At 36.2% G+C, this 23,852-nt stretch overlaps 4 protein-coding genes across 4 annotated transcripts; 2 read left to right on the top strand and 2 right to left on the bottom strand.

Moving 5' to 3' along the window:
* Positions 1-250: 250 nt before the first annotated feature.
* On the bottom strand, positions 251-3,760 carry bnip1a (BCL2 interacting protein 1a). Its single transcript, XM_042770556.1, is given in 9 exon segments — positions 251-569; positions 571-603; positions 680-784; positions 1,861-1,903; positions 1,906-1,945; positions 2,027-2,070; positions 2,073-2,112; positions 2,430-2,529; positions 3,756-3,760. Coding segments are annotated over 9 exon segments (600 nt in total). The 3' UTR covers positions 251-379.
* Positions 3,389-11,707, top strand: LOC109112416 (muscarinic acetylcholine receptor M5). Its single transcript, XM_042770397.1, has 3 exons — positions 3,389-3,676; positions 7,453-8,277; positions 9,635-11,707. Exons 2-3 carry the CDS (start codon positions 7,549-7,551, stop codon positions 10,334-10,336), a joined length of 1,431 nt encoding a protein of 476 aa, XP_042626331.1. The 5' UTR covers positions 3,389-3,676; positions 7,453-7,548; the 3' UTR covers positions 10,337-11,707.
* dpf2l (D4, zinc and double PHD fingers family 2, like) lies at positions 11,398-20,899 on the bottom strand. Its single transcript, XM_019125016.2, has 11 exons — positions 20,720-20,899; positions 19,992-20,152; positions 19,488-19,595; positions 18,285-18,481; positions 18,121-18,213; positions 17,929-18,013; positions 17,157-17,288; positions 14,256-14,387; positions 14,053-14,165; positions 13,813-13,894; positions 11,398-12,305 (listed from the first exon to the last, which is right to left on the bottom strand). The coding sequence occupies exons 1-11, from the start codon at positions 20,749-20,751 to the stop codon at positions 12,223-12,225; spliced, it is 1,218 nt and encodes a 405-aa protein (XP_018980561.1). The 5' UTR covers positions 20,752-20,899; the 3' UTR covers positions 11,398-12,222.
* A 109-nt stretch (positions 20,900-21,008) lies between these two features.
* Positions 21,009-23,797, top strand: hnrnpa0a (heterogeneous nuclear ribonucleoprotein A0a). The gene has a single exon (XM_042770398.1). The coding sequence runs from the start codon at positions 21,091-21,093 to the stop codon at positions 21,985-21,987; it is 897 nt and encodes a 298-aa protein (XP_042626332.1). The 5' UTR covers positions 21,009-21,090; the 3' UTR covers positions 21,988-23,797.
* Positions 23,798-23,852: the final 55 nt, after the last annotated feature.

Below are 23,852 nucleotides of genomic sequence, written 5' to 3'. Positions count from 1 at the left end.
TTATAATAACCCATGATACAAAATTTGCAATTCCAGGTTTCTCATGAGAAATAAATTGGCTTACACAGAATAATCTTTTAAAATGAAGAGATTTTACTTATTTTGCAATACTTTCGCCGCCAACAGGTCTAACTTTGCAAAATTTCTCTTTATAATCATACTCCTAATAATAACGTTATCATATATGAAGGATTATAGTTAACAGCAAAAAAATGTTATGGAATAAAAATAACGTATGACACCTACAAAATAACACAAATGAGTTGTTGCTTTAATAGTTTGTTCAGTCAACAGTAACACATCACATGCCATCTTGCCATTGTATATAATGATCAGCTTTCTGCCCAGCTGTATAGTTCCTGTCATGGCTTTAAACTCTTCATGGGTTTCCAACACAGGCCTGGAAGACGTCGCTACAGGAGTTGAACGAATGATAAAATATTAATTTCCAAGCATGCAGACTCAGATAAAATGGAAAACTTGCCAGACCCCCAACTAATGTGCTCATAGTCTCCTCGCTCTGCTGGACCTGCTGTGCCATCATCCGGCTGATGCTCATCAGACTCTCTGGAGGTCTGAGTGAGGCTTTCTTTGCTCATCTTTCTGATCAAACAGATTCAGGCGATCAGAAGTAGCATTAAAACATCATTCAGTGAAGGAATGCTGCTTTCAAACTCACCTGTGTCTTATCCACATGTCCTCTGAATTTAACAAATCATCCTTCTCCAGCCAATCAATGGAGAGTTTACAGGCGAGACTGGCCTTCCTCCAAGCGGTCTTACTACTGCAAGAAGATCACTCTTCATCTGAGACCAAATACACTCCACTCCTTCCACTTAAACCAACTGAGCATTGTTCTATAAGATGCATTAACCCGTTTAATCCCAAATTTTTCCCAGACATGAAAATATCTATATAGACAAATATATATATATAGACAAAAAATGATGTGTCATTAGTAACCCTTTTAAATAATCAATAATTATTTTTTGAATTTTTTTGGAAAAGTGTGTGGAAAATTGTGTTTTATGTTCGGTCACAATTGTGACCGGTGGGATAAGGTGAGTACTGAAATAACATATTTCTGCAGTCATAAAAATGGTTATTTATCTTAGCCCAGCTATTTTAAACTGTTTGATCACATTCTAGGGTTACTATTATGCATACAACAAACCTTATGCAACATTGATAGGAACATTGAGATTAAAAAAAAACTTTCACCGCATTTCAAAATTGTTACTTTTTTGTGAAATATAACATCAAATTTTTATATTAATGCTTCGAGTATAAAAACATCATTATTGTAATTTTTTTGTTTTTTTTTTAACATTTGAATTTTTTATTTAGTGCAATATTTTGTCAATGCAACATTTTATTGTCATTTTCACCAGCAACTGCAACTGGATTTATATTGTATACCTAAGTTCACTGTTATCCCACCGATCACTATTGTGACCATCAACATGTTTACTCATTCTATGATCAAACTCAACAAAAGTAAATATATGTGAATGCATATATTAATACTAGACACCCTAAAGATCATGTGTACCAAAAATCTTTGTCATATATTTATGTTAAGACACTTTACTAGCCTTTAGTTTTGGAGCTTTGATGCAGTCATCATCTTCTCAAGGTGCAAACAGGAAATAAGCTGCTCTTGTAATGTGACAATTTGCACTAATCATGTGAAACTGCACATATTTAATTGATACCCTTTATTTTTTCCGTATTTGCAGGAAGTGCACTAAAACATCAGTCAGTAAGGTTTTTAGAGCTTTATAAATGAAAACCTTTTTGTGGGATTAAACGGGTTAAGACTGAGAAGAACACAGCTGAAGGAACTGGCTTCATCATTACCTAAGCATCTGTTTCTGATGTCCTTCTGCTTTATTGAGTATCTGTCAGACTCTTTGTCCTGTTCTTTTCCCATTTGCTCCAGATCCTGTTTAAAAAATGTCATTATAATTGACTGAAGTTTAGAATTTGCTTAATTATCAGCAAATCTGTACACGTTGTTCCTCACCTGAATCCGTTGTCTAAGATTGTTGAATTTTTCTTTCAACTGAAATCTGCCAGTTTGAGTTGTGCTCCTGTCCATTCACTGACATCCTGCAATGTTTGGAAACATTATATATAATTATACATTATACATAATTATATCATATGGCACTAATAGCAGATGTTATATTTTAAGTCAACACAAAAATAAAATGTTTGATTTACCATAATAGCATTAAAATGTAATTCGCCGTCACTTATTAGAAATGTATGGTCCTTGTAATTCATTAATTTCATCAGCATTCCTAGTATTTTTATTTTTATTTATTTTGAAAATACTGTTCCTAAAACACCACAAATATGACAACTATCGTAATGTTTAAGTTTTATAAATATGAACACCTTGACGTTTTATAAATCATTCATACCTGAACGAGAGCTTTTATTTCTAAATCAAACCTGATGATTTCTTGTTCTCATATTCGGACCCTGCACTCTGGACGCTGATGACTTCCGGCCCCCAAAGCACTGACAATTCCAAAATAAAAGTCGTGACTCTCAGAGCACAGTGCGTGTTTTGTTATCGTCCGATGACTAAATGTATGAGTGTGTTTACCTGAAACCTGATGCCAGTTTTTTAAACAAATTATTTTTTTCTACTGTGATACATTTATGGTCGACCGTCACTATTTTGGATATGCAAGGTTAATATATTATTATTATTATTATTATTATTATTATTATTATTATTATTATTTTGAAAGTAACGTTTAATTTGATATTTCTTTATTTTTTCACACGTCACATGTTTGATATCTCAGGCAATTTTATTTTACTGCTAACTTTTGGGGAAAAAATGTGTACACACACACACACACACACACACACACACACACACACACACACACACACACACACACACACACACATATAGCCTATATCTCAGGCACTTTTATTTTACTGTTAACTTTTGGGGGAAATTGTGTGTGTGTGTGTGTATATATATATATATATATATATATACATATATATATATATATACATACATACATACATACATACATACATACATATACATATACATATACATACATACATATCGGACGTATTTCTAAGTCTGGATTTGAGCTAAGGGTAAAAAAATAAAATACACTGAAAAGGAAAAAAAATTATTATTCAAGTCTGATAAATGTTTCTAAGACAATTTTTATATTCACAGAAGTGTGCGGTCTATTCAGACACCAAAACACGTCTGCCTCAGTGACCTGAAAGAGGCTACAAAGAGGAACCAGGCGACTTTTCTTCTTGTTTAGCGCCCTCTACTGTTGACAATTGAGCAAAGATGAACTGTAGCTATAATTGATGATATCTAGTAAATGGCTCCATCAATTTTAATTCCCAGCGCGGTTAACAGACTAACGCTCGTGGTTCATACAGCCAAAATTAACAATATTACAAAGAAAGAAAGAAAAAATGGTTTGCATGCCATTGGCCCTACTGCTCTTGAGATGAAAGGTGGGACCTTTTAGACTGAATCCTGAGGGATCTGGAAGTGAGGAGTGTCAGTCGGTGTCCAGCTTCAGGGTTTGTTTGATTACTGAGTTCTCTGGATATCTGGAGAGTTCAGAGCACAGGAGACGACACATCTTGAGATGATCCAACATCTGTGCAGCAGGTGAGCTTTCTTTATGGATTTTACACATTACAAACACCTGTTAGCTATATAAAACCCCTGAACATTAGAAACGGTTTACCTCATTGTGTTTGAGATTAAATGAAAACTGCTAAGCAAAAACTGCAGTTTTACAAGTTGTTAATGAAAGAAAATAGTCGTTCTAGGCTAAATGTGATTTATAGGTACTCCAAACAGCATGCATTTGACTTTCATTTAGGCTACATTTATTAATTTTAATTGTTTTATGGATAATCTCACCTACTTGAACAAACGTTGCATTTTCAGGATATGCTTTAGTGTTTGGAAATCTTGATTAAGTAACCTTTTTACCCTGGATATAGAGAGTAGTTGCACCAGTTAAATATGGACGTGTTATACAATACAGTCCTGGGGCATATTTTCACACTGTGTGGGGTAAGCTGTCACAATGTCATCTGCCATTAAACAGCATATTATGTGCGTCTCAGCACAATTTCAACAGTTAAACCATTCTGAAACACAAAATACTTTATGAAACCGCACAGATGTTGATGTGATGAGCCATTCTGGATCATAAAATTTTTGATGAAGCGCTGAAGTTTTTGTTAATTGTATAATTATTTTTTTGTTTTAGAGGCAAAAATTATCAAAAAATAACCACTAAACTTTGGAGGGTTTTTTTTTTTTGACCTTACTGAGATAGATTGATTGGTGGTAAGTGATTGATTTGTTGTATTGTTTATTTTGTAATAATATTAAAATGATTTAGTTGTTGTTATATTATATTACATTTTAAAATAATAAAATAAAAAAATATATATATATAAATGTCATATAAATTAATTTGTGAAGCATGCTTCTGAATTTAAGGACAAAAGCACCTCGCAGTCAATTAAACCATGTTAATATTTCAATAATTTAACAACACATTCACATGTTCACAGTTCTCTGATGTCGGTTAATTGCAACCTCAAATTTACATGCAGGCAAATATATAAAATATTAAAAAATGTAAAAAATGTATTTATGCATTTATAATTTTACATTTTTATGATTTAATTAAAGTTCTTTCATTTAATGCAATGTTTGATGCATTTAATTGGAATACATTTTATTTCTCTTTGCTTTTTAGAACAATAATCCCATTCAAATCTATAAACAGGTCAAAAGTAATCCAAAAGTAATCCAAAAGTACTCAGAATACATGACCTAAAATGAGTAATCTAGATTACATTACTGACTGCAGTTTTTATCATGTAATCAGTAACAGACTACAGTTTGTTAGTAATCTACGCAGCACCGCTGAAATATATCTTCCCCATTTGTGAAGATTTGGTATGATTCTGATTTCACTTCTGAACACATGAGCAACCGTTTTGTCCTTGACCCTTTCTAGACACTGTGTGTTTCTTTGTGGAAATAATTAGGGAGCCATTTTCCACACTTGCTGCACTTGATCTCAGTGTTCGTCATTGCTGAGGGTGGAGTGAGCTCCTCGTTTAGTGAGTGATGGTGTTCCATACAGAGGAACCTGTCTGGCGGGATTAACTACAGCATTCGGAAGAAGGATCTGCATCCGTGGACTAGAAAGTGCTGTTTGTCAAGTACTTAAAGGCTTTTTTGTCTAGCAAGCAACATTAGAAACGTTGTTGGTAGTGTACTATAGTAACCCCTGAAGCAATACTTCTATAATGCCACTGTCTTTGACTTTTATTCACTCGATATGGTCCTGTAAAAACAGCAAATTTGCTCTGTCATTTAACAGATGCTTTTATACACAGCACAGTGTTTGCGATACGTAGCTACACACAGTGTTATGCCTTGAGTTGCTACAGCACAAGTAAATTGAATACACATGAAGGGTTGATTTCGGGATGATGATGTTGACTTTGCGGCGCTGGCTATAGCGTGTGTTTCAGGCTGGCCATCAATAAACAGGCTAACATGAACAAATACTCCCTGGCTTTTCTAACTAATCACAGTTTAATGTTCTTATTAGGGTCGTGGCAGATGTTTTGTTGCAGTCAAACGTTTTAGTTCCTGTACAATCGTCCTCACTGTAGTAAAAAGTCACAGTATTTTAGTTTATAAAGTAAACAAATATCATTAAGATAAAGGCTTTGAATAAGTAATGCAATAATATTCTGATGCTAATTTTTTTTAATCTATTTATTAAAAAACACTTTATAACGAAATACATTGACTCTTCTATTATGTGTTCTGATTTTAATTTATGCATTAAAATTAATTTTGATATTTTCAGGGCCGTGAGATAAGAAAAATGTCAGGTTGAAATAACCTGATATCAGAAAAACATAAAAAAGACATTGTTAAAAAAAAATAGCGTATTATTATTTTTAAAATATTGTCAACCAAGTTTAACCATTATAGAGAAACATTCAGAACAGGAAATGATGTCACAGAGCCCTACAGACCTACCCCCCCACCAAAAAAACTTCTGATTTTTTTTTTTTATTTCTATTAAAATTTTTCTGTTTTATTGTTTAAATCAATTAATTCAAAAGCAAGTGTAATTAATTGAAATCATGAAATTTATACAACGCAACAGCAATTTATTAAACGTTTAACAAGAATTACATTTAGTTAGTTACTTTTTAATCAATCAAATCCAATGTCTAATTAATTTAGTTTTTATAATAATTTTATTATTATTATTATCATTATTACATTAAAATATCACAATTCTCCGAACGTTTATTTTGACGGCTTGCCTTGAAGACCTTTAATTTCTGTATGTATGTGAAATGGCGATAGTTTTTCTCAGATGAAACTGTCAAATGCTCTTGAAGTGACTCTGAAGATGTTGTTCACGTGTTCATGTCCTCGTTTAGTGAGAAGGCAGAGGCTTTTAAATGTTGTGTGTGTAGTAAACAAAGCCGCGTGTCTGCGCCAGTCATTCACACGCAGAACATGCAGGATTCATATTGAAATAGTTATTTTACAGTTTAATATTCACAGTCCCTATCGCCATTTGATTTAAGTGTACTGATCTGCTTCTGATTTATTAATCCAAATTTTGACAAAGTCCGTGACATTACGCGTTATACAGTAAATTACAGTTTTATTACTGGATTCCGCGATTCCATCCACGGTTTCCGCATCAAAATCAAACTTTGTGTCGCAAGGAAAGGAAATTTCAGGTTGTAAAATGTCATGTGGTGCGACTTCCAAAAATGTAATAATATTTATTATTTAATGTTTATGACTATTTCTTATTTTTGCTCTTTGTGTGTAAACTTTAAAAACTTTTTTAATTGATAGTTTGTATGAATTAAACATGCAATATGTGACCCTGGAGCACAAAAGCAGTCTTAAGTCTCTGGGGTATATTTGTAGCAAGAGCCAAAAATACATTGTATGGGTCAAAATTATAGATTTTTCTTTTATGCCAAAAAAACATTAGGATATTAAGTAAAGATCATGTTCCATGAAGATATTTTGTAAATTTCCTACTGTAAATATATTAAAACTTAATTTTTGATTAGTAATATGCATCGCTAAGAACTTCATTTGAACAACTTAAAGATGATTTTCTCAATATTTAGATTTTTTTGTGATTCCAGATTTTCAAATAGTTGTATCTCTGCCAAATATTGTCCTCCTAACAATCCATACATCAATGGAAAGTTTATTTATTTAGCTTACAGATGATGCATAAATCTCAATTTTGAAAAATTGACCCTTATGACTGGTTTTGTGTTCCAGGGTCACATATATTCTTAAAACCTACAGCATGATGTTTATAGTGTGATTGTTTGTTTGTTTTTTGTCGACAGTACACAGAATGATCAAAAATCAGGACTCCCCTAAAAGATGCGACATGAAGCATGCACTGGATTTTTAAAGGACAAAGATAGTCTCATCTTCAGCTCATGATGAACAGCACCTCATTCATACTGAATCTCTCCAGGTTAAGCAACGGGACAGATGTGGCGGTCTCGGGTCCCGTCACCTGGAGGATGGCCATGATCACTCTCATAACCGTCCCGCTCTCCATCATCACCATCATAGGCAACGTCCTGGTCATGATCTCTTTTCGGGTCAACCCTCTTCTGAGGACAGTGAGCAACTACTTCCTCTTAAGCCTGGCTGTGGCGGACTTCATTTTAGGCGCCGTCTCGATGAACCTCTACACTACCTACATCCTGATCGGCCAGTGGACTTTAGGAAACCTAGCCTGTGATGTGTGGTTGACTGTGGATTATGTGGCAAGCAACGCCTCTGTTATGAACCTGCTGGCCATCAGTGTCGACCGCTACCTCTCTGTCATGCGACCTCTGACCTATCGGGCCACTAGAACGCCCAGAAGAGCGGCGGTGCTGATTACTCTAGCGTGGACCGTCTCGTTTGTGCTTTGGGCTCCAGCTATTTTGTTCTGGCAGTATATAGTGGGTGAACGGACTGTTCCAGAGGGAGAGTGTTCAGTGCAGTTCCTGTCTGAGCCAGTGATCACATTCGGGACGGCCATCGCCGCATTTTACCTGCCGGTGAGCGTGATGGTGGCGCTGTACTGGCGGGTGTACCGCGAGACAGAGAAGCGCTCTCAGCAGCTCGCTGGACTCATCGCTTCACAGGGAGGACGCACGCCAAACACATCTCAGGTGGGATTCAAGTGGGCTCGTCCATTATTTTACATTTTAGGCCATTGAAAGGTTCAATGGCATCCTTAGCATCAATGCATCATTAAACACCATTGAACATTTCCATTCTACAAAATGTTCTTTACAGTGCATAAAAAGATTCTAGATTTAGTGTTCTTTACGCTAGAGGAAAGAAATGGTTCTTTTAGGAACTGTTCACTGAAAGGTTCTTTGGGGAACCAAAAATGGTTCTTCTTCTTCTAAAAAAAAAGATACATAAGTTCACTCAAATTAAAAAAACAATGCATTTAATAGAGACATTAGTAGCAGTAGGCTTCATTGATACAGGCTTTCATTAATAATAGGCTACTTTGTAAATAGATGCCATTAAACACCTATTAAAATATATCACCTTTATGTTGTGCCTATATATATTTGGAGATTCAATGTGAAATTATGACATTATAAATGTTAATATGTGATTAAATGTTTTTAATTAGAAATATTAATGTGTTTTATTTTTTTGATATATTGACACACACACACACACACACACACACACACACACACACACACACACACACACACACACACACACACACACACACACATATATATTTGTGTGTGTATGTTTCCAAATAAAAAAAAAAAAAAAAAATTCCCACAGCTTATTAATTTGCAGTTATTTTTTAATAATTTGTTTTAGTTCATTTTAGTTAAATTGTGGCCACAGTGTAACAATTCACTTGCCATAATTTAACTAAAACAAGGGAATCATTTAGTACAATGTGTAAATTTTTTTAATTTTTATATGTAATTTTCTTGTTTTTTACAATTCTTAATTTTTTTTTTTTTAGTTTTTTTTTTATTTTTATTTTTGTTATTTTTTTTTTATTAGATTAGTTTTATTTTATTTAGTTTAGTTGGCAAGGATGAAAAAATAAATAAATAAATAAAATGTATTTTTTTTATTTGTAAATACAGTTTAAATAAATTGTAAAAAAAAAAATTGTTTTTAAGTTTTTTCAGCTTTATTTCAATTACTGAAAACATATATATATACACACACACACACATATATATATATACATATATATATATATTTTTTACCATTCTAGAGATCTTTTATGAACAAATATGCATAAAATCATAATTTTGGTCCATTTTGCTTATAGAAAAAGACTTCAGATTTCCTATTTGTATTTCTGATAAAAGCATAATTTGTTATTGTTGTTAATTAGCATATACTTGAACCTGAAGCTAACAGACATTGTCTTATAATCATTCAAATTGAAGTAAACTAATACGTGACATTTTTATTGAAGAAATAGCAAAGATGTTGCGCTTTTACATTACATATACAATTTATGTCTCCCAGAGATCTTGTCACAGCGATTTTCGCAGCGTTGAAGACGTCGGACCACAAACAGAGCAGAAGCAGCACAAGAAGGCACACAGCACCATCTGTCCAGTCCTCACCCACCGGACAGCAGCGTGGTGGAAGAAACAAAGGGAAAGAGACGAGATGTCCAACTCATGCACCACATACAGCCATCCACAGACGGAAACGGACTGCGTTTCTCCAACACCAGACGACAGTAACAAATACATTCCACTCGTTCTGATGGATACGACTGCAGTCGGTAAGCTTCCCAATGACTGTGATGCCACCAAGAGGAGCTTTGAGTCAGGAAGTCAGAATTCGCTTGATTCCCCGATGAATCCTGTACCCACGAGTGCCATGCAAGCTCCCGCTCGCCAGCAGACCCGCAGAGCCCGGACCTCGGGTCTGATCAGGGAGAAGAAAGCGGCCCGGACCCTCAGTGCCATTCTCCTGGCTTTCATCGTAACATGGACCCCTTACAACATCATGGTCCTGGTGTCCACTTTCTGTGACGACTGCGTTCCTGAAGGCCTGTGGCAGCTGGGATACTGGCTCTGCTACGTCAACAGCACGGTCAACCCCGTCTGCTACGCGCTCTGTAACAAGCACTTCCGGGTCACGTTCAGGGCGCTGCTGCTCTGCAGGTGGAAGGAGCATAAGAAGGGGATCAGATGGACCCCGACAGGAACTGGCTGATTACATCATGATGTTGTTAAAAGTTGGGTTTTCTCTTCATGATATCAGTGATTCGGCACTGGTTGACAAATGCTGATCTTTATTATGATGCCAAAGAGCATGTGGGCTCGAAAAGATCCTAGAGATCAAAGTCGTGCATCAAATGTATGAAGTTCAGACCAAGTGTTTGTGAAATTGTATCTTGGCAGGGCATGTAGCAGTTTTTAAATTTGAATGGCATTAATTGACACATTCAAAATATAAAATGTAGCAGCTGGGTATGTGTTTATCAAGCATAAACTCTTTTAACGCTCTGGTCATTTATGACCAAAAACTTTTATGTTTTGGTTTTTTTTTTTTTGGAATGGTACGAAACTTGGTAAAGGTTTTGACACTTATGTGAGAAAAAAAAAAAAATCACAGACATGATTCGAAAATTTTAAATGGTCCTGAAAAAGTAGTCACTTAACATATTTGCATTGCATTTGTGCATTTTTAACTTAAACTTCTATACCTTTAATTTAAATTTTAAATTTTTTTGTTTCCACTTCAGCAATATTCTGCCAAGTGTCTTCTTTAAAAATAGGCTAAACTTAAACTTGCTCCAAAGCAGTCATGATTTACGAAAGTTTAATTTGTAAATTACTTCAAGTCTATGCTCAAGAAGTGGTTAACCGGTAATAAAGGATCATAACTATTCCAGAAATGTAATTTAGTACCATAAAATCCCCTAAAGAATTAAATAACATTGTATAACTAAAATATAGCACAAAAAAAAAAAAAAAACCTAGAGATGTAGACATGAAGTTAGTAGTGATAGTAGAGTGAAAATTATGTACAAATATAATTTGTCATGCTGCATGATATAAGCTCTAAAATTATAATTATATGCATTTTAATCTAAAATCTTGATGTTAAAAACAATATGCTATTTCAAAAAAAAAAAAAAAATTCTCATGCCTATTATTTTACATATGGACATTTTACAGGGTTTCAGAGTTATAATACTATGGTAAATTTTAGTGCAGTCTTTATTTACCGTGCTGGCAGCGTTCATAAAAAATACACATAATTAAGATTAATTTCTCTGTTACATGTATGTTTATTATGGAAAGGCCAATATGAAAAATGTAAATAAAAAAGACAGAAAAATACAGCATTTACATTCAATACCAAAAACAAATACAAAACGATACAGTACTCACGATAATTCAATATGGTTAGTCAACAATAATAGATACTGGTTATATCACATACAAAATTCTGCTACGAAAGATAACCCGCCTTATGAGAGTGTTTTTAGAATGAAATGAGTGGATCCAGAAAATGCTGAAAAAAAAAAAAACATAATATGATCATAAAAATAAAAATACAGCACCATCTTCTGGTTTTTGAATCTGGACCGTGGCACAAATACTTCCTAAACGAACAACTTACAAGAAATAATTATATACGACAAAGATAAAGAGAGAGAGACACTTCTTGTACAAATGAAGATTTAAATCCATAACATCCTTGAAGGATTAAGCCATGTTTGCTCTATTTAAACAAATGTATCTCGAGTGACTCATAAAGACAAAACAAAATGAAAAATTATTTGGCAATGCATAAACAGGTGCTTAATCATCTGAACCATTGGCCCTAATATCAAGGAATGTGGAAATACTGCTCATAATGCATGAAGTGTATATAATCCATATCAAACTTCTCCTTTGTGCACTCTTTCATTTCAAACACTGCTTGTGATGTGTGTAACAGTGAAATAAAAAACAAAGACAATGGCTACATCAGGGCCAATGATTTCTCTTTCGACGTCTGCATCATTCTGTAAAATCTCACAGCATTCTCAATGCATTTCTGTGAAGATGCGAGGGCTGCGTACTCTTCAGGGTAGACTCTTTTCATGGTCACTCCATCGCAGGGTTTTGGCTCTGATAAATGGAGGCCTTGTCCTTCAGAAGAGCCAGACACAGGTGGCAGCTCCAGCTTCCTATAAACACGATTAAAGCCAAATATTAATCATCAGTGGCAATCGCATAACTCTAACTACTGCCAACTAAAACGGCAATAAATGCATAAACAATGCATAACCATTTCGGTGTCAATGACGTGGCTTCACATGACAACTCTATTTATTGATCTATGATCTGCTCCTCATGCAATGCTATTGCACTGCATCACAAAACTTGGACTGTAGCACAAAAGTCAGTAGTGTGACATGCAAAACTTAAAATTAATTCTAATATTAAGTTCCAATCATTTTGACACAGAGGATCTTCTTTTCCCCAAAAATGCTAGTTACTACGGAAGCCCATTTGGTCCACTGAATTAAAAAAAAAAAAATTCAACTTTTTTCCTTTTTCCCACAATTCTGACTTCTTAGAATTGTGAGATATAGCCTAAACTCTCAACTGCAAGTTATAAAGTCCATTTCTGTGGGGAAAAAATTGTTTATTTCTCTGAATTGCGACTTTATAATATATATAATCTGAATAATGAATAAAAATGTTAAATTAATTAATTGCAACTTTCACAATTCTGACTTTTTTCTGGCAATTCAGATTTTCCCCTCAGAATTGTGAGGTAAAGTTGCAGTTGATTAATTAATGTCTTTGTTTTTTATTCAGTGGTGGAAACGGGCTTCCATAAGTAAGTTAACGCAGTAACAGTATCCCCCCAAATCTTTTTTTTTTAACTTCAAAAATGTTGATGTTAAAAACAAAATGCAATTAAAAAAAAAAAAAAACATTCTCTTATTATGCACATTTTTCACATGTTAATGTTTTACTGGTCCTTTATGGATCTCACAGCTATAGAACCTAAGGACAATTCAGCGCAATCTTTTTTTTCTTTGTACTATGATGGTGGCGTTCATAAAAATATGTGGTTTTTGTTTGTATGTGCATATAAAAACATATGGACATATAATACATTTTATTGTATTAAAAATGGTGCTTTTGTGCCATTTTTGGAGACTGACAGACTTAGCCCCATTCAGAAGGGCTCAGGAATCAATTCTGAAAATAAATGATTCCTTGATTCCAAGGCTTCTCGAAGGCTTCTCAAAGGCTAATCTTCTTTAATAATCACCCTCTTGCATTGTCATTTAATATTGACGTGTTCACATACAACTCTGTGTTGTGGTATGTCACACTAAAACGTTTAAATAAAGCCATAAGTTATCATTACCTTTCGTTCACTTTGTTTTGTTGTCACTGTTTCACTCCTGCACATCAAATAGCTTACAACTGACATATACTGAGATTAGCCTGTGTTTTGGACAAGTGCCTTACAATAATCTATTAAGGAAAAAAAAAGGAAAAAAAAAAAAACCCAGTAGAAAATTCGATTCCAGAATCAGGAATCAGGAATGATTCCAAAAATTCTAGAATGGAATAGAACTGCAACAATTTTTGACAATTCCTTTCTTTTTGCATTTAATGGAAGAGAGGCTCATATGAGGCTGAGTAAACGATGATAAAAGCGATTACTCGTACCTTCTGGAGGGTCTGCCATGGGAGGGCTGAGGCAGTACATGTGGTATCCTCTGTCACAGTCATCACAGAACAGAAGCTGGTCCTGCACAAGAGGATTTAAACAGTCACAGATGGTTTTGTGCAGTGTTGGGGGTAACACATTAAAGTAATGGGAGTTACGTAATCAGATTACTTCAAGTTATGCATGTATGCATTTAAAAGTAACTTCCCCCAGCACTGTTATCGTGTGAAGAGACTCACGTCATTCTCAGATGTGCCACAAACATTGCAGCACTTGCACTCAATGCACTGCCAGCGGTAGGTCTTCACAGCTGCCATCATCACGGCAGTGAACTGCAGGCACGAAGGATGTCCAAGAGGGATGAGAGGAAAAAAGCCACACGTGAGTTGTGTGCAGTTCAGCGTGGAGGTTTAGAGTTCGTTGTGTGTCTCTTGTGTCGTACCTGAACGTCCACAGTCAGAGCAGGACACCAGTTCCTCCGACTGGCCTGTTTTCTGGTTCATGTTGGAGTCGCCCAGGCAGAAGTCACAATAGTCATTGGGTAACGCCAGGCCATTTGGTCCTTTCTTAGGGGCTGTAAAAAACAACAACAGAGGATCAGATGAAACCGCTTTCATTAACCCCCTGGTCCTCTTCATTTAGGAGTCACACTTGCCTCCTTTGAGGTCAAAAGTGACCTGAAACCTTGAAATGTAACTTTTTTTTTTTTTTCAGGAAAATCAATGTTATATATTTTTGTTCAATAATATTTTTGGATTATTGCTTATGATTTTGAGGGAATTTTATGGTACTATGCAATTTTTATACAATTTTAATGAGCTATTTTCTTCACTCTATTTAAATGTGAAATATTGCTTTTATTAAAAAATAGTAAAGAAATAAAAATGCATATCAATTCTAATATGCATTTTTATTTCTTTACTATTTTTTAATAAATGCAATATTTCACATTTAAATAGAGTGAAGGCATTAGAATTGGGCCATCTGGAGGCATTAAAAACAAACTTGTGTAATGTTGCATTACCTCTTGTATTATCACCCTATATAGATATATACAGAGGCTTTTGGATTTCCATTGGTTTTTTTTTAAAATAATTTCTTCATTTTTTTTTTTAGGTTTTGCATTTAGATATATATCTAGACATTCTAAAAGACTACTTTTCGTCAAGATTTAGGTATTTTTGGTTAGATAAGTACCAGGTTTTACGTTATGATTACAATTAAACATTAAAATCTTGTTAGAAAGGGAACACATAGAAAACATTTGTTACTCAGTATTTCATAATTAAAATAAGAAATGGATAGTGATAACACTTCATACAAACATTTTGTAATTAATGTATATTTTATTCGATGTAATTCAATAAATGTTAATAAAACTTCAGAACTGAAATTTAAAAAATCCCATATTTCCCATTCGTTTTCTATGTCTGTCATTTTTGACCGCGAAGAAGTCAAGTGTGACAATTTTTTTTTTTGACCCTTTAACATACCTGAATCATGTCCGTGATTTGTTTATGTATTCATATTGCCAATGTGACAAAAGTCACCAAGTGTCATCTCATTCCGCTGAAGCTAAGATTTAAAAAAATTCAAAATATTTTTTTTTTTGGTCAAAAATGACCGAAGAGGGCCAGAGGGTTAATGTTTTGACTGGCTGTAATCAATGTGGCCGTAACAAAAGTTACAAATATTTATAATGTCAGATACAATATCCTCACGTCACTAGGATCTAACAATATCTAACTCTTAAATGCTGCATAAAGGGATTTTTGAAAAGTACCTTTCATGCAGTGTGTAACACAGCTCTAAGTGAATGAAAACATCCCGCAAAGTTTTAAATCTGAAAGTGCACGTTTATAAAGTTATTGTCTCTCAAAAGAAAGAGTCGACTCTGAATCATTGAAACAAGTCTTTTTAAAAACGAATCCCAAACCGTTTCATGTTGATGTCAACATAAACATTAGCATACTGCCCGCCCACTTGTTGTGTGCAGACTGGGAAAACTTAAATGAAAATGCAAATTCATTCTTTGCCACTAGTCGCTGCTTTTGGAGCGGTAAAAACAAAAACAAAGCAGCACTGCGCTCACAAACGCTGCTTTATCAGGCATTACAAACATGATGAAATGAAAATGAGACCAATCACGCAGATTAGCATCAGGCAAAGGAGGGGTTTGAAAAAATTAATCGTTGAGTGAACTGTTTGGGAGCCAGTAGCCGCGTTTCCACTGTCGGGCTTAAAGCGGGCGTGCTAGTGCTTGCCAGGGCCAGTCGCGTTTCCACTGTCACTTCCGGGGCTTGATCGTGCCTCGTCGGGGCTTCCTCGGGGCCAACGGCTCGGGTTATTTGGCCCGACGAAAACCTTGGGCCAAAGCGGGCCAGCTGGGGCTAGAGGAGTGGATATGAACAGAGGCGGAGTTTCTCCGCGTCTGGAGCGCGTCAGAGCCGTGGATCATTTCAGAAAGCTACAGCTATAACATCAACATTAAACACTTTTTAAAATAAGTTGAGCTCAAAACTCACTTTCAGTAAGCAGCGAGTGTTTGAAATAACTCGATCCGATCCGATGTGGATTATAATCACCATACGAGGCAGAAATATTTATAAGTGATGCAAAAGAATATGCACGCTAGCCATTAACGTTACCATAATAAACATGGTAAACAAGACCACTTGGAGAAATCAGACGTCAGCTTCTTATTCTCTATCACAATCATGTATTTATTTAGTAACATGTTTTATCTGTCATAAGTCTCGTCTCGAGGGTTTAGCTCCGCGTAGCCTGTGTCATAGAAATATAACAATGTTTATTGTTCAGGAGCTTTTATAAAAATATAGAAATTATCATTATTTCTAAATGTGACGTATATAGGCTACTGTGACTACAAATAAACAGAAACAGACTCGACTGAATAGCAGGCTATGTTCATAACGATTTATTTCTGTGTGACTAATTTTCAATCCTGATAAATGTATTCATTATGATCAATGTATCACTTATTATAGTAAAACATTGATGCTTTTGGATTTAAATCTTTAACAAAGCATGCAAACAAACAGCCGCATTTATCAAGTTCATTTTGTGATCGCGCTAAGTTCCCATGACTTATGTCTGATTAGTTTTCTGATAACTTCTCTTTGTTGGTAAAAATGATGGGGTTGCGTGACGTTGTTCCTGAGAGGCGTGTAAAGGGCGGGTTTTAGTGAGCTTCTGGACGACGGTGGAAAAGCGGCTATTGAGCATTTAAGGTAAAAATAAATGCATATTATAAGACAATGAAAGTGTTTTTTGACCTTGAATGCATGTCAACCTGCTGTCGTGGACTCATGAATGAACTCACTCTTGTGTTCCTCTCGCGGTGCAGGTGTGTGAATCTCAGGTTCTTCTCTGTCCTCTCCCTCCTCATCAACCAGGTGAGAGTGAGTGTAGTGGTAGCTCAAACCTGGTCTGTTTTTATAGCGTTTCCCACAAACTAATGCAAAGAAAACATTACAAATTAAAACACTAGTGTAAACAGGACTTACAGGATCTAAACTGTGAACATGAATCGTTCAGAATTCATCTCTCATGATACCGACATCAAAACATGAGAACAATAACGTGAGTGCTCGAATGTGTTTACTGCGCATTTCACTACCAAGTCTCTTCTGCATTTAATTAAACAGAAACACAGTAATATGGTGAAATATTATTACAATTTAAAAGAACTGTTTTGCATGAGAATATATTGTCAAATGTGATTTATTTCTGTGAATTTTCAGCATCCAGTTTTCAGTGTCACATGATCTTCAGAAATCATTCTAATATGCTGATTTACTGCTTATAAACATTTCTCCTTGTTAACGTCTTGGTTCAAACGTTTTTAGGATTCTTTAATGATTAAAAAGTTTTAAAGCACAGCATTTAAAATAGAAATTAGATCATTTATTGTTACTTCGATAAAAAATAAATTAATTACTGAACCTAAACTTGTGAATAGTAATAGTTTGCCATTATAAAAACACCCAGTTTAACTGAATATTGCCTAAAACAAAAAATTAATAAGCGTAATGCTACAATAGAATGACTTTTTAAAACGACAATGACTCGAAATAACATGCATCACAACTCACTGTCGCACGCATACGGTTTGTCTCGGTCTTCTTGGGCAGCTGCAGCAGCTTCCATCTTCTTTTTTCCGTTTCCAACTCCTCGACCCTGGCACATTAAAACCACATTTCCATAACACCATGCCATCGCACCAGGAGATAATAAACGGCTAATACTGTATCAATACTCAGCTACTTGAAGACTAGGCATGTTACCTTAGACTTTCCTTTTCCTCGTCTTTTTGGAGTCTCCTCCTCAAAATCTTCATCGTCCAGATCATCCAAGTAGTCTTCCGGCTCAAGGATTCTCTGAGAAGGACAGGAAATGATGAGGCTATGCATTCCTAGAGTGAAATCCCCCGCTCGTGTGCTTCTGCTACCTTCCTGATGCGCGCGGAGCCGCTGTGGCTGCTGGCCGTGCTGGTCCCGGTGACCTCGGACAGACTGGTTTCTTCCTCCGCCGGCCTGAGCTCGGCGGACACTCTTTTATCCAGCGGCTCTCCTTTCAGCAAGGCTTCCAGACTGCTCCCATCCAACGGCCCCAGCACATCTTTCTTCACTCCCAGTTCCAGCTCCGCTTTGAAAAGATGCCATTTTTAATAATTCGCTTATGATTTACAAATATTTTCTGACTTGTATATCTCAATCTATATTAAACCTGACATATGAAATAATAACCTTTTTTCCTCTTTTTTTTTTAATGATAAAATCTGTGTTTTATGTTGAATATCATATTTGATACAACAGGATTTCATGGCTCATATAGTATGATTTTGTTAATATAGATGAAATTTTGATAGCTTGTAATCAATGAGATCTTTATAACAGTACTACTTACATAAAATGCATTTAAATATAATTTTTCGCTTTGAATGTCTTATTAAGATAGTATTTTTATGATCAAAGCTCTGTAGTTTTCTTATCAAAACATATGTAACCCTGGAGCACAAAACCAGTCATAAGGGTCAATTTTTCAAAATTGAGATTTAAACATCATATGAAAGCTGAATAAATAAGCTTTCCATTGATGTATGGTTTGTTAGGAGATGACTGAGATACAACTATTTGAAAATCTGGAATCTGAGGGTGCAAAAAAATCTAAATATTGAGAAAATCATCTTTAAAGTTGTCCAAATGAAGTTCTTAGCAATGCATATTACTAATCAAAAATTAAGTTTTGATATATTTATGGTAGGAGATTTATAAAATATCTTCATGGAACATGATCTTCACTTAATATCCTAATGATTTTTGGCATAAAAGAAAAATCTATAATTTTGACCCATACAATGTATTTTTGGCTATTGCTTCAAATATACCCCAGAGACTTAAGACTGCTTTTGTGCTCCAGGGTCACATATAATGCAATGCAATACAATGATGACAAATATTCCAAATCATAAATGATGCTCACATTTGAACATGAGTTTTCAAAAACATTATAATCAAGTTGCTTCGATCCAGCGAGTGTTCATCTTTAAATATTAAAGTTACATTTACTACATAAAAGGAAGACGTCTGCTTATCAAAAACGACACAGTGTGTGTTAACAGGAATAAACAGGCTGTGTTATAACAGAGTACCAGCTTTGAGTGGAGGAAACACCAGAGCAGGTTCTTCAGGTGGGTGCGCTCTTCTCTTCTTCCTCCAGCGCCGAGCAGGATACGTGTACAGCTGTCCCGGTGTGGTACCTTAAACAGAAACACAGACCGTGTCTGCTTCTGAATCCAAATTACAGTCAGTAACATAATCCATTACATTACACACTTCAGGTGATATAATCAGACTACCTTTGATCTAACCTGCTTGTCACATTGATTTAAACAGGACAATTTTGTACCATACTGATATAAAATCCACAAAGTGAAGTGCATTAAACATTACATCATAAAGGTTTGCGAACTGGGGTTGAATATGCAATCATGTGTTCAATTAAAAAAAAGCAACTGTGGTCTGTAGGATTTGAAAGTGTAATTTAATCTAATTACAAGTGCTTTGTTTTTGGAATCTGATTACATAATCATACATGTAACCAGCGCTGCAAGCACTAGTAAGAATGAGAAAAGTGTATTGGGTTGATGCCGAACCTGCACTTCTGTGTCTCTTCTCCATCCAAATGTAGCAGTTGCTCTGAGCGACTCCAGTCTGGGAGTCCAGGAAGGGCATGAGGATGCTCCTCTCGGCACACAGCCGGGCGTTATAACTGTGACACTGCTCCAGAGCATCTTTATAGTACTGCTCTCCAAGCCTTCAGTCCACCCACACACACACACACACACACACACACACACACACACACACACACACACACACACAGAGAGAGAGAGAATAACAGATATAAGTTACTTCAAGGCATGTGATTTAGATTTGCTGTTAATACACATATGCACTTTTGACTAGTTAAATCAGTCTTGGCAAAACAGCTGAGGATTTATTTCTATTAGGCTGCATTTGGTGCGTCACAACGTGCTGATATGCAAACAATGGACATCAATGGGTTTTACTATTTTTTTTTTTCAGTGTTAAAAAGCAAAGCCAACACTAAAGTCATTTTTTAATTATTATTATTATTATTTAAAAAGATGGAAAAAAATACGCTACAAAAAAAAAGCAAACTGATTGTTAAACTGATTTGAAAAGAAAACACATGACTGTAGCGCGCTTTCACGATGAATGGTCGAGGTGCAGATCTTCATTATTAGCCAACCACACACTAGCACAACGCTTCGGCCTTAATGCTGACGATGAAACCGCCACCATTTGAGAATATCACACGGAGATTCATTCAAAGAGTTTAAGAACTACGTGTACTCACACTTTAACGATATTCTCCACGGCCGTCGCCATTGTTTTTGCTGTAGTGGGCTGTTGTTGTCTGCACTGCGCATGCGCACCAGCTGTCCTTTTAGATTAAATGCTACGTTCTCGTAAATATTTGATCCGTCATAGCAGCTGGAAGCTTTGAATTGTAGAAAAACTGTACAAAATATATCACCGACATACAAATGATAGTTCTTATTAAGTAAGTTAATAAAAATAACTAAACCGCTGCGCATTGATTTCATACCGCGGTGGGCGTGGTTACGTCTTTATGACATCATCCGTCCGCACCGCCGCCATTTATATTTCCCCGCCATTTTACATCAACTCAGCGGAGATTCGGTTACGAAGACGACGACGGCTCAAATGGAAAATCAACTTTGCAAGCTGTTTGTCGGTGGACTTAACGTCCAGACCACTGATGACGGTCTGCGAAATCATTTCGAGCAATACGGGACTCTCACGGACTGCGTGGTCGTGCAGAACCAGCAGCTGAAGCGCTCGCGCTGCTTCGGTTTCGTGACGTACTCGAGCCCCGAGGAGGCGGACTCGGCCATGGCGGCCCGGCCGCACGTTCTGGACGGTAACAACGTCGAGCTGAAGCGGGCCGTGGCCCGCGAAGACGCAGGGAGGCCGGAGGCCCTCGCGAAGGTGAAGAAGATATTCATCGGCGGGCTTAAAGACGACATCGAGGAGGATCACCTCCGCGACTGCTTCTCGCAGTTCGGCGCTGTGGAGAAGGCGGAGGTTATCACGGACAAAGAGACCGGCAAGAAGCGGGGCTTCGGCTTCGTGTATTTCGAGGACAACGACTCGGCCGATAAAGCCGTGGTGCTCAAGTACCACGTTATTAACGGGCATAAAGTAGAGGTGAAGAAAGCCCTGACCAAGCAGGAGATGCAGGCCGCGGGGAGTCGCGGTGGTCGTGGTGGTCGCGGAAGGGGGATGGGGAGACCGCAGAACGGCTACGGCGGGCGCGGCGGAGGATACGGAAACTATGGCGGCGGCGGCTATGGGAGCAATGACGGCTACGGCGGAGGCTACGGAGGCGGGTACGCTGGCGGGTATGGGGGAGGCTACGGGGACCAAATGGAGGGCTACGGCGGTGGTAACGGCTACAGTGACTTTGGCAGCGGCTATGGCCAGCAGTCCTCTGGCTATGGCCCAATGAAAGGTAATTACTCGGGCAGAAGCAGCGCTCCTTACTCCCGAGGAGGTGGTGGTGGTGGTTACGGCAGGGGGGGTTACGGAGGCTCGTATTAGGAGTGTTCATTAGGTCTCACTTTAAGAGCAGCTCCGTCCCCAGCCCACATCACATTATCTTCAGCTAATAGCCAGATTCAGCCACTTTAACGTAACGTGGCATTGACTGAAACACAACTTTATCCAGCCTAGCAAATCACAGGTAGGGCTCACCTGTCCGACTTTACTCAGCATCTCTCTCACAGCTACTACTACACATCCTTGTGCTCTTTTCCCTGAAGTAATAGGAAGAATATTTTGTTCTTTTCAACAAGACATAGGACTACTACTCTGGATCTCTACTTATTATCTACCTGTTGGCGAAACTGTTACTCACGTTTTTTGTTGTGCTTTGGGATTAAGTTAAGATTAGTATTTTTGCTTGTTAATTAGAGTAGGCATGTGTTTTTCTCCTTTTAGTGTATGCATTGTATCTTTATTGTGTCTGTTATTTTTTCAAAACATTTAATAGTGCTGTCAAACGATTAATCGCGACCAAAACATTAAAAAAAGGTTTTGTTTACATAATGTACATGTACTGTGTAGATTTATGTATAGAGAAATACACAAACATACATGTATAAATTGTACAAATATATAAATGTTTATATTAATATATAATTGATATTATATATAAATATTTTATATATAAACAAAAATAACAATTCTTAAATGTATACATGTGTGTGTCTATTTATATATACATAATAAATATGCACAGTACACATTATGTAAACAAACCTTTTTATTTTGGATGCGATTAATCGTTTGAGCACTAATATTAAAATCTGATTTGGATTGAGAGCCAATCGCAGTGAAACCTTGTAGAGGTTCAAAAATCCATTGGCTGGCAGCAAGCATTATTTGCATATCACGTGATGTATTGAGTGCGCAGTACCTTAAGTAAAAATACCATTTATTTTCTTCATAAGGCAAGACGGACTCACTTTTAGCTATGAGGTTAAATGGTGTTTTTTTTTTTTTTTTTTTTTTAACTCGTTTTGCAAATATGTGGAAATGAACCATGGTTCTTCAAAAAAAAAAAATAATAATATTTGCATATTTTGCAATGAACGTAAAATGTTTCTGTATACACACTCAACATCTTTAAATCAATAGTTCGCAGTGCTTCGTGGGATTGCAGTATTTTCCGTCATGGACCTGTTTTGTGTATTCTTTTCACCATTTGCTTCAAATCAAAGATTGTAATGATTCGGCTCGTAGCTGATTGGTTTGAGTGAATCTCAACTCTATAACAAACGCTTTTAAAAACTGAACGGAGAAAAATACTCCAGGAAACTGAGGGGGCTGAAGAAGTGGACGGGCACTGTTGCACTCAATTAAAGCACTTTCTGCAGAGTCTGCTGTCAGCCAATGAAAGACTGAACTTTTATTTAATTAGGCTCGATGGCAACTAGAAATTGTTCGTCTTAACATTAGAAAAGTGTTGGAATAAACAGAAATTTCTTTGGCGTCTCAGCAAGTTAAAAGGACTAGTTTCAGCTTCGATTGTTCAGGCTCACTATAAAACAACCCTCAACATCCGGTAATATAGTGATTAACGTGTGTCCCCTCCCAATTAGTGTGATTTGTTAAATAGTTCAAGGACATTATGAAAATATTTGTCATTGGTGTTACAGTGAACCTTTTGGTCGGGACTCTGAAGACCGATTTGAGTTTTTTTTTTTTCTACCGTTTATCATTTAGTAAAGGACTTAAATGCTCTTGTCTCATTGTATTACTGCTTCAACAGAATAATCTATGGAATATTGTTTATTTCAGATACAACTGAACTGTATGTATTTCTGTTAATAAAAGTCATTACTCAGTAGCCATTATGGTTTATGACAAGCTGAGATTTATTGGGTGGTTTTGACGTATATGAG

Source organism: Cyprinus carpio, chromosome A14 (genome assembly GCF_018340385.1).
Source record: "Cyprinus carpio isolate SPL01 chromosome A14, ASM1834038v1, whole genome shotgun sequence".
NCBI classification, from domain to species: Eukaryota; Metazoa; Chordata; class Actinopteri; order Cypriniformes; family Cyprinidae; genus Cyprinus; species Cyprinus carpio.
Note: the sequence above shows the minus strand (reverse complement) of the source record. Positions and strands in the feature narration are given on the sequence as shown.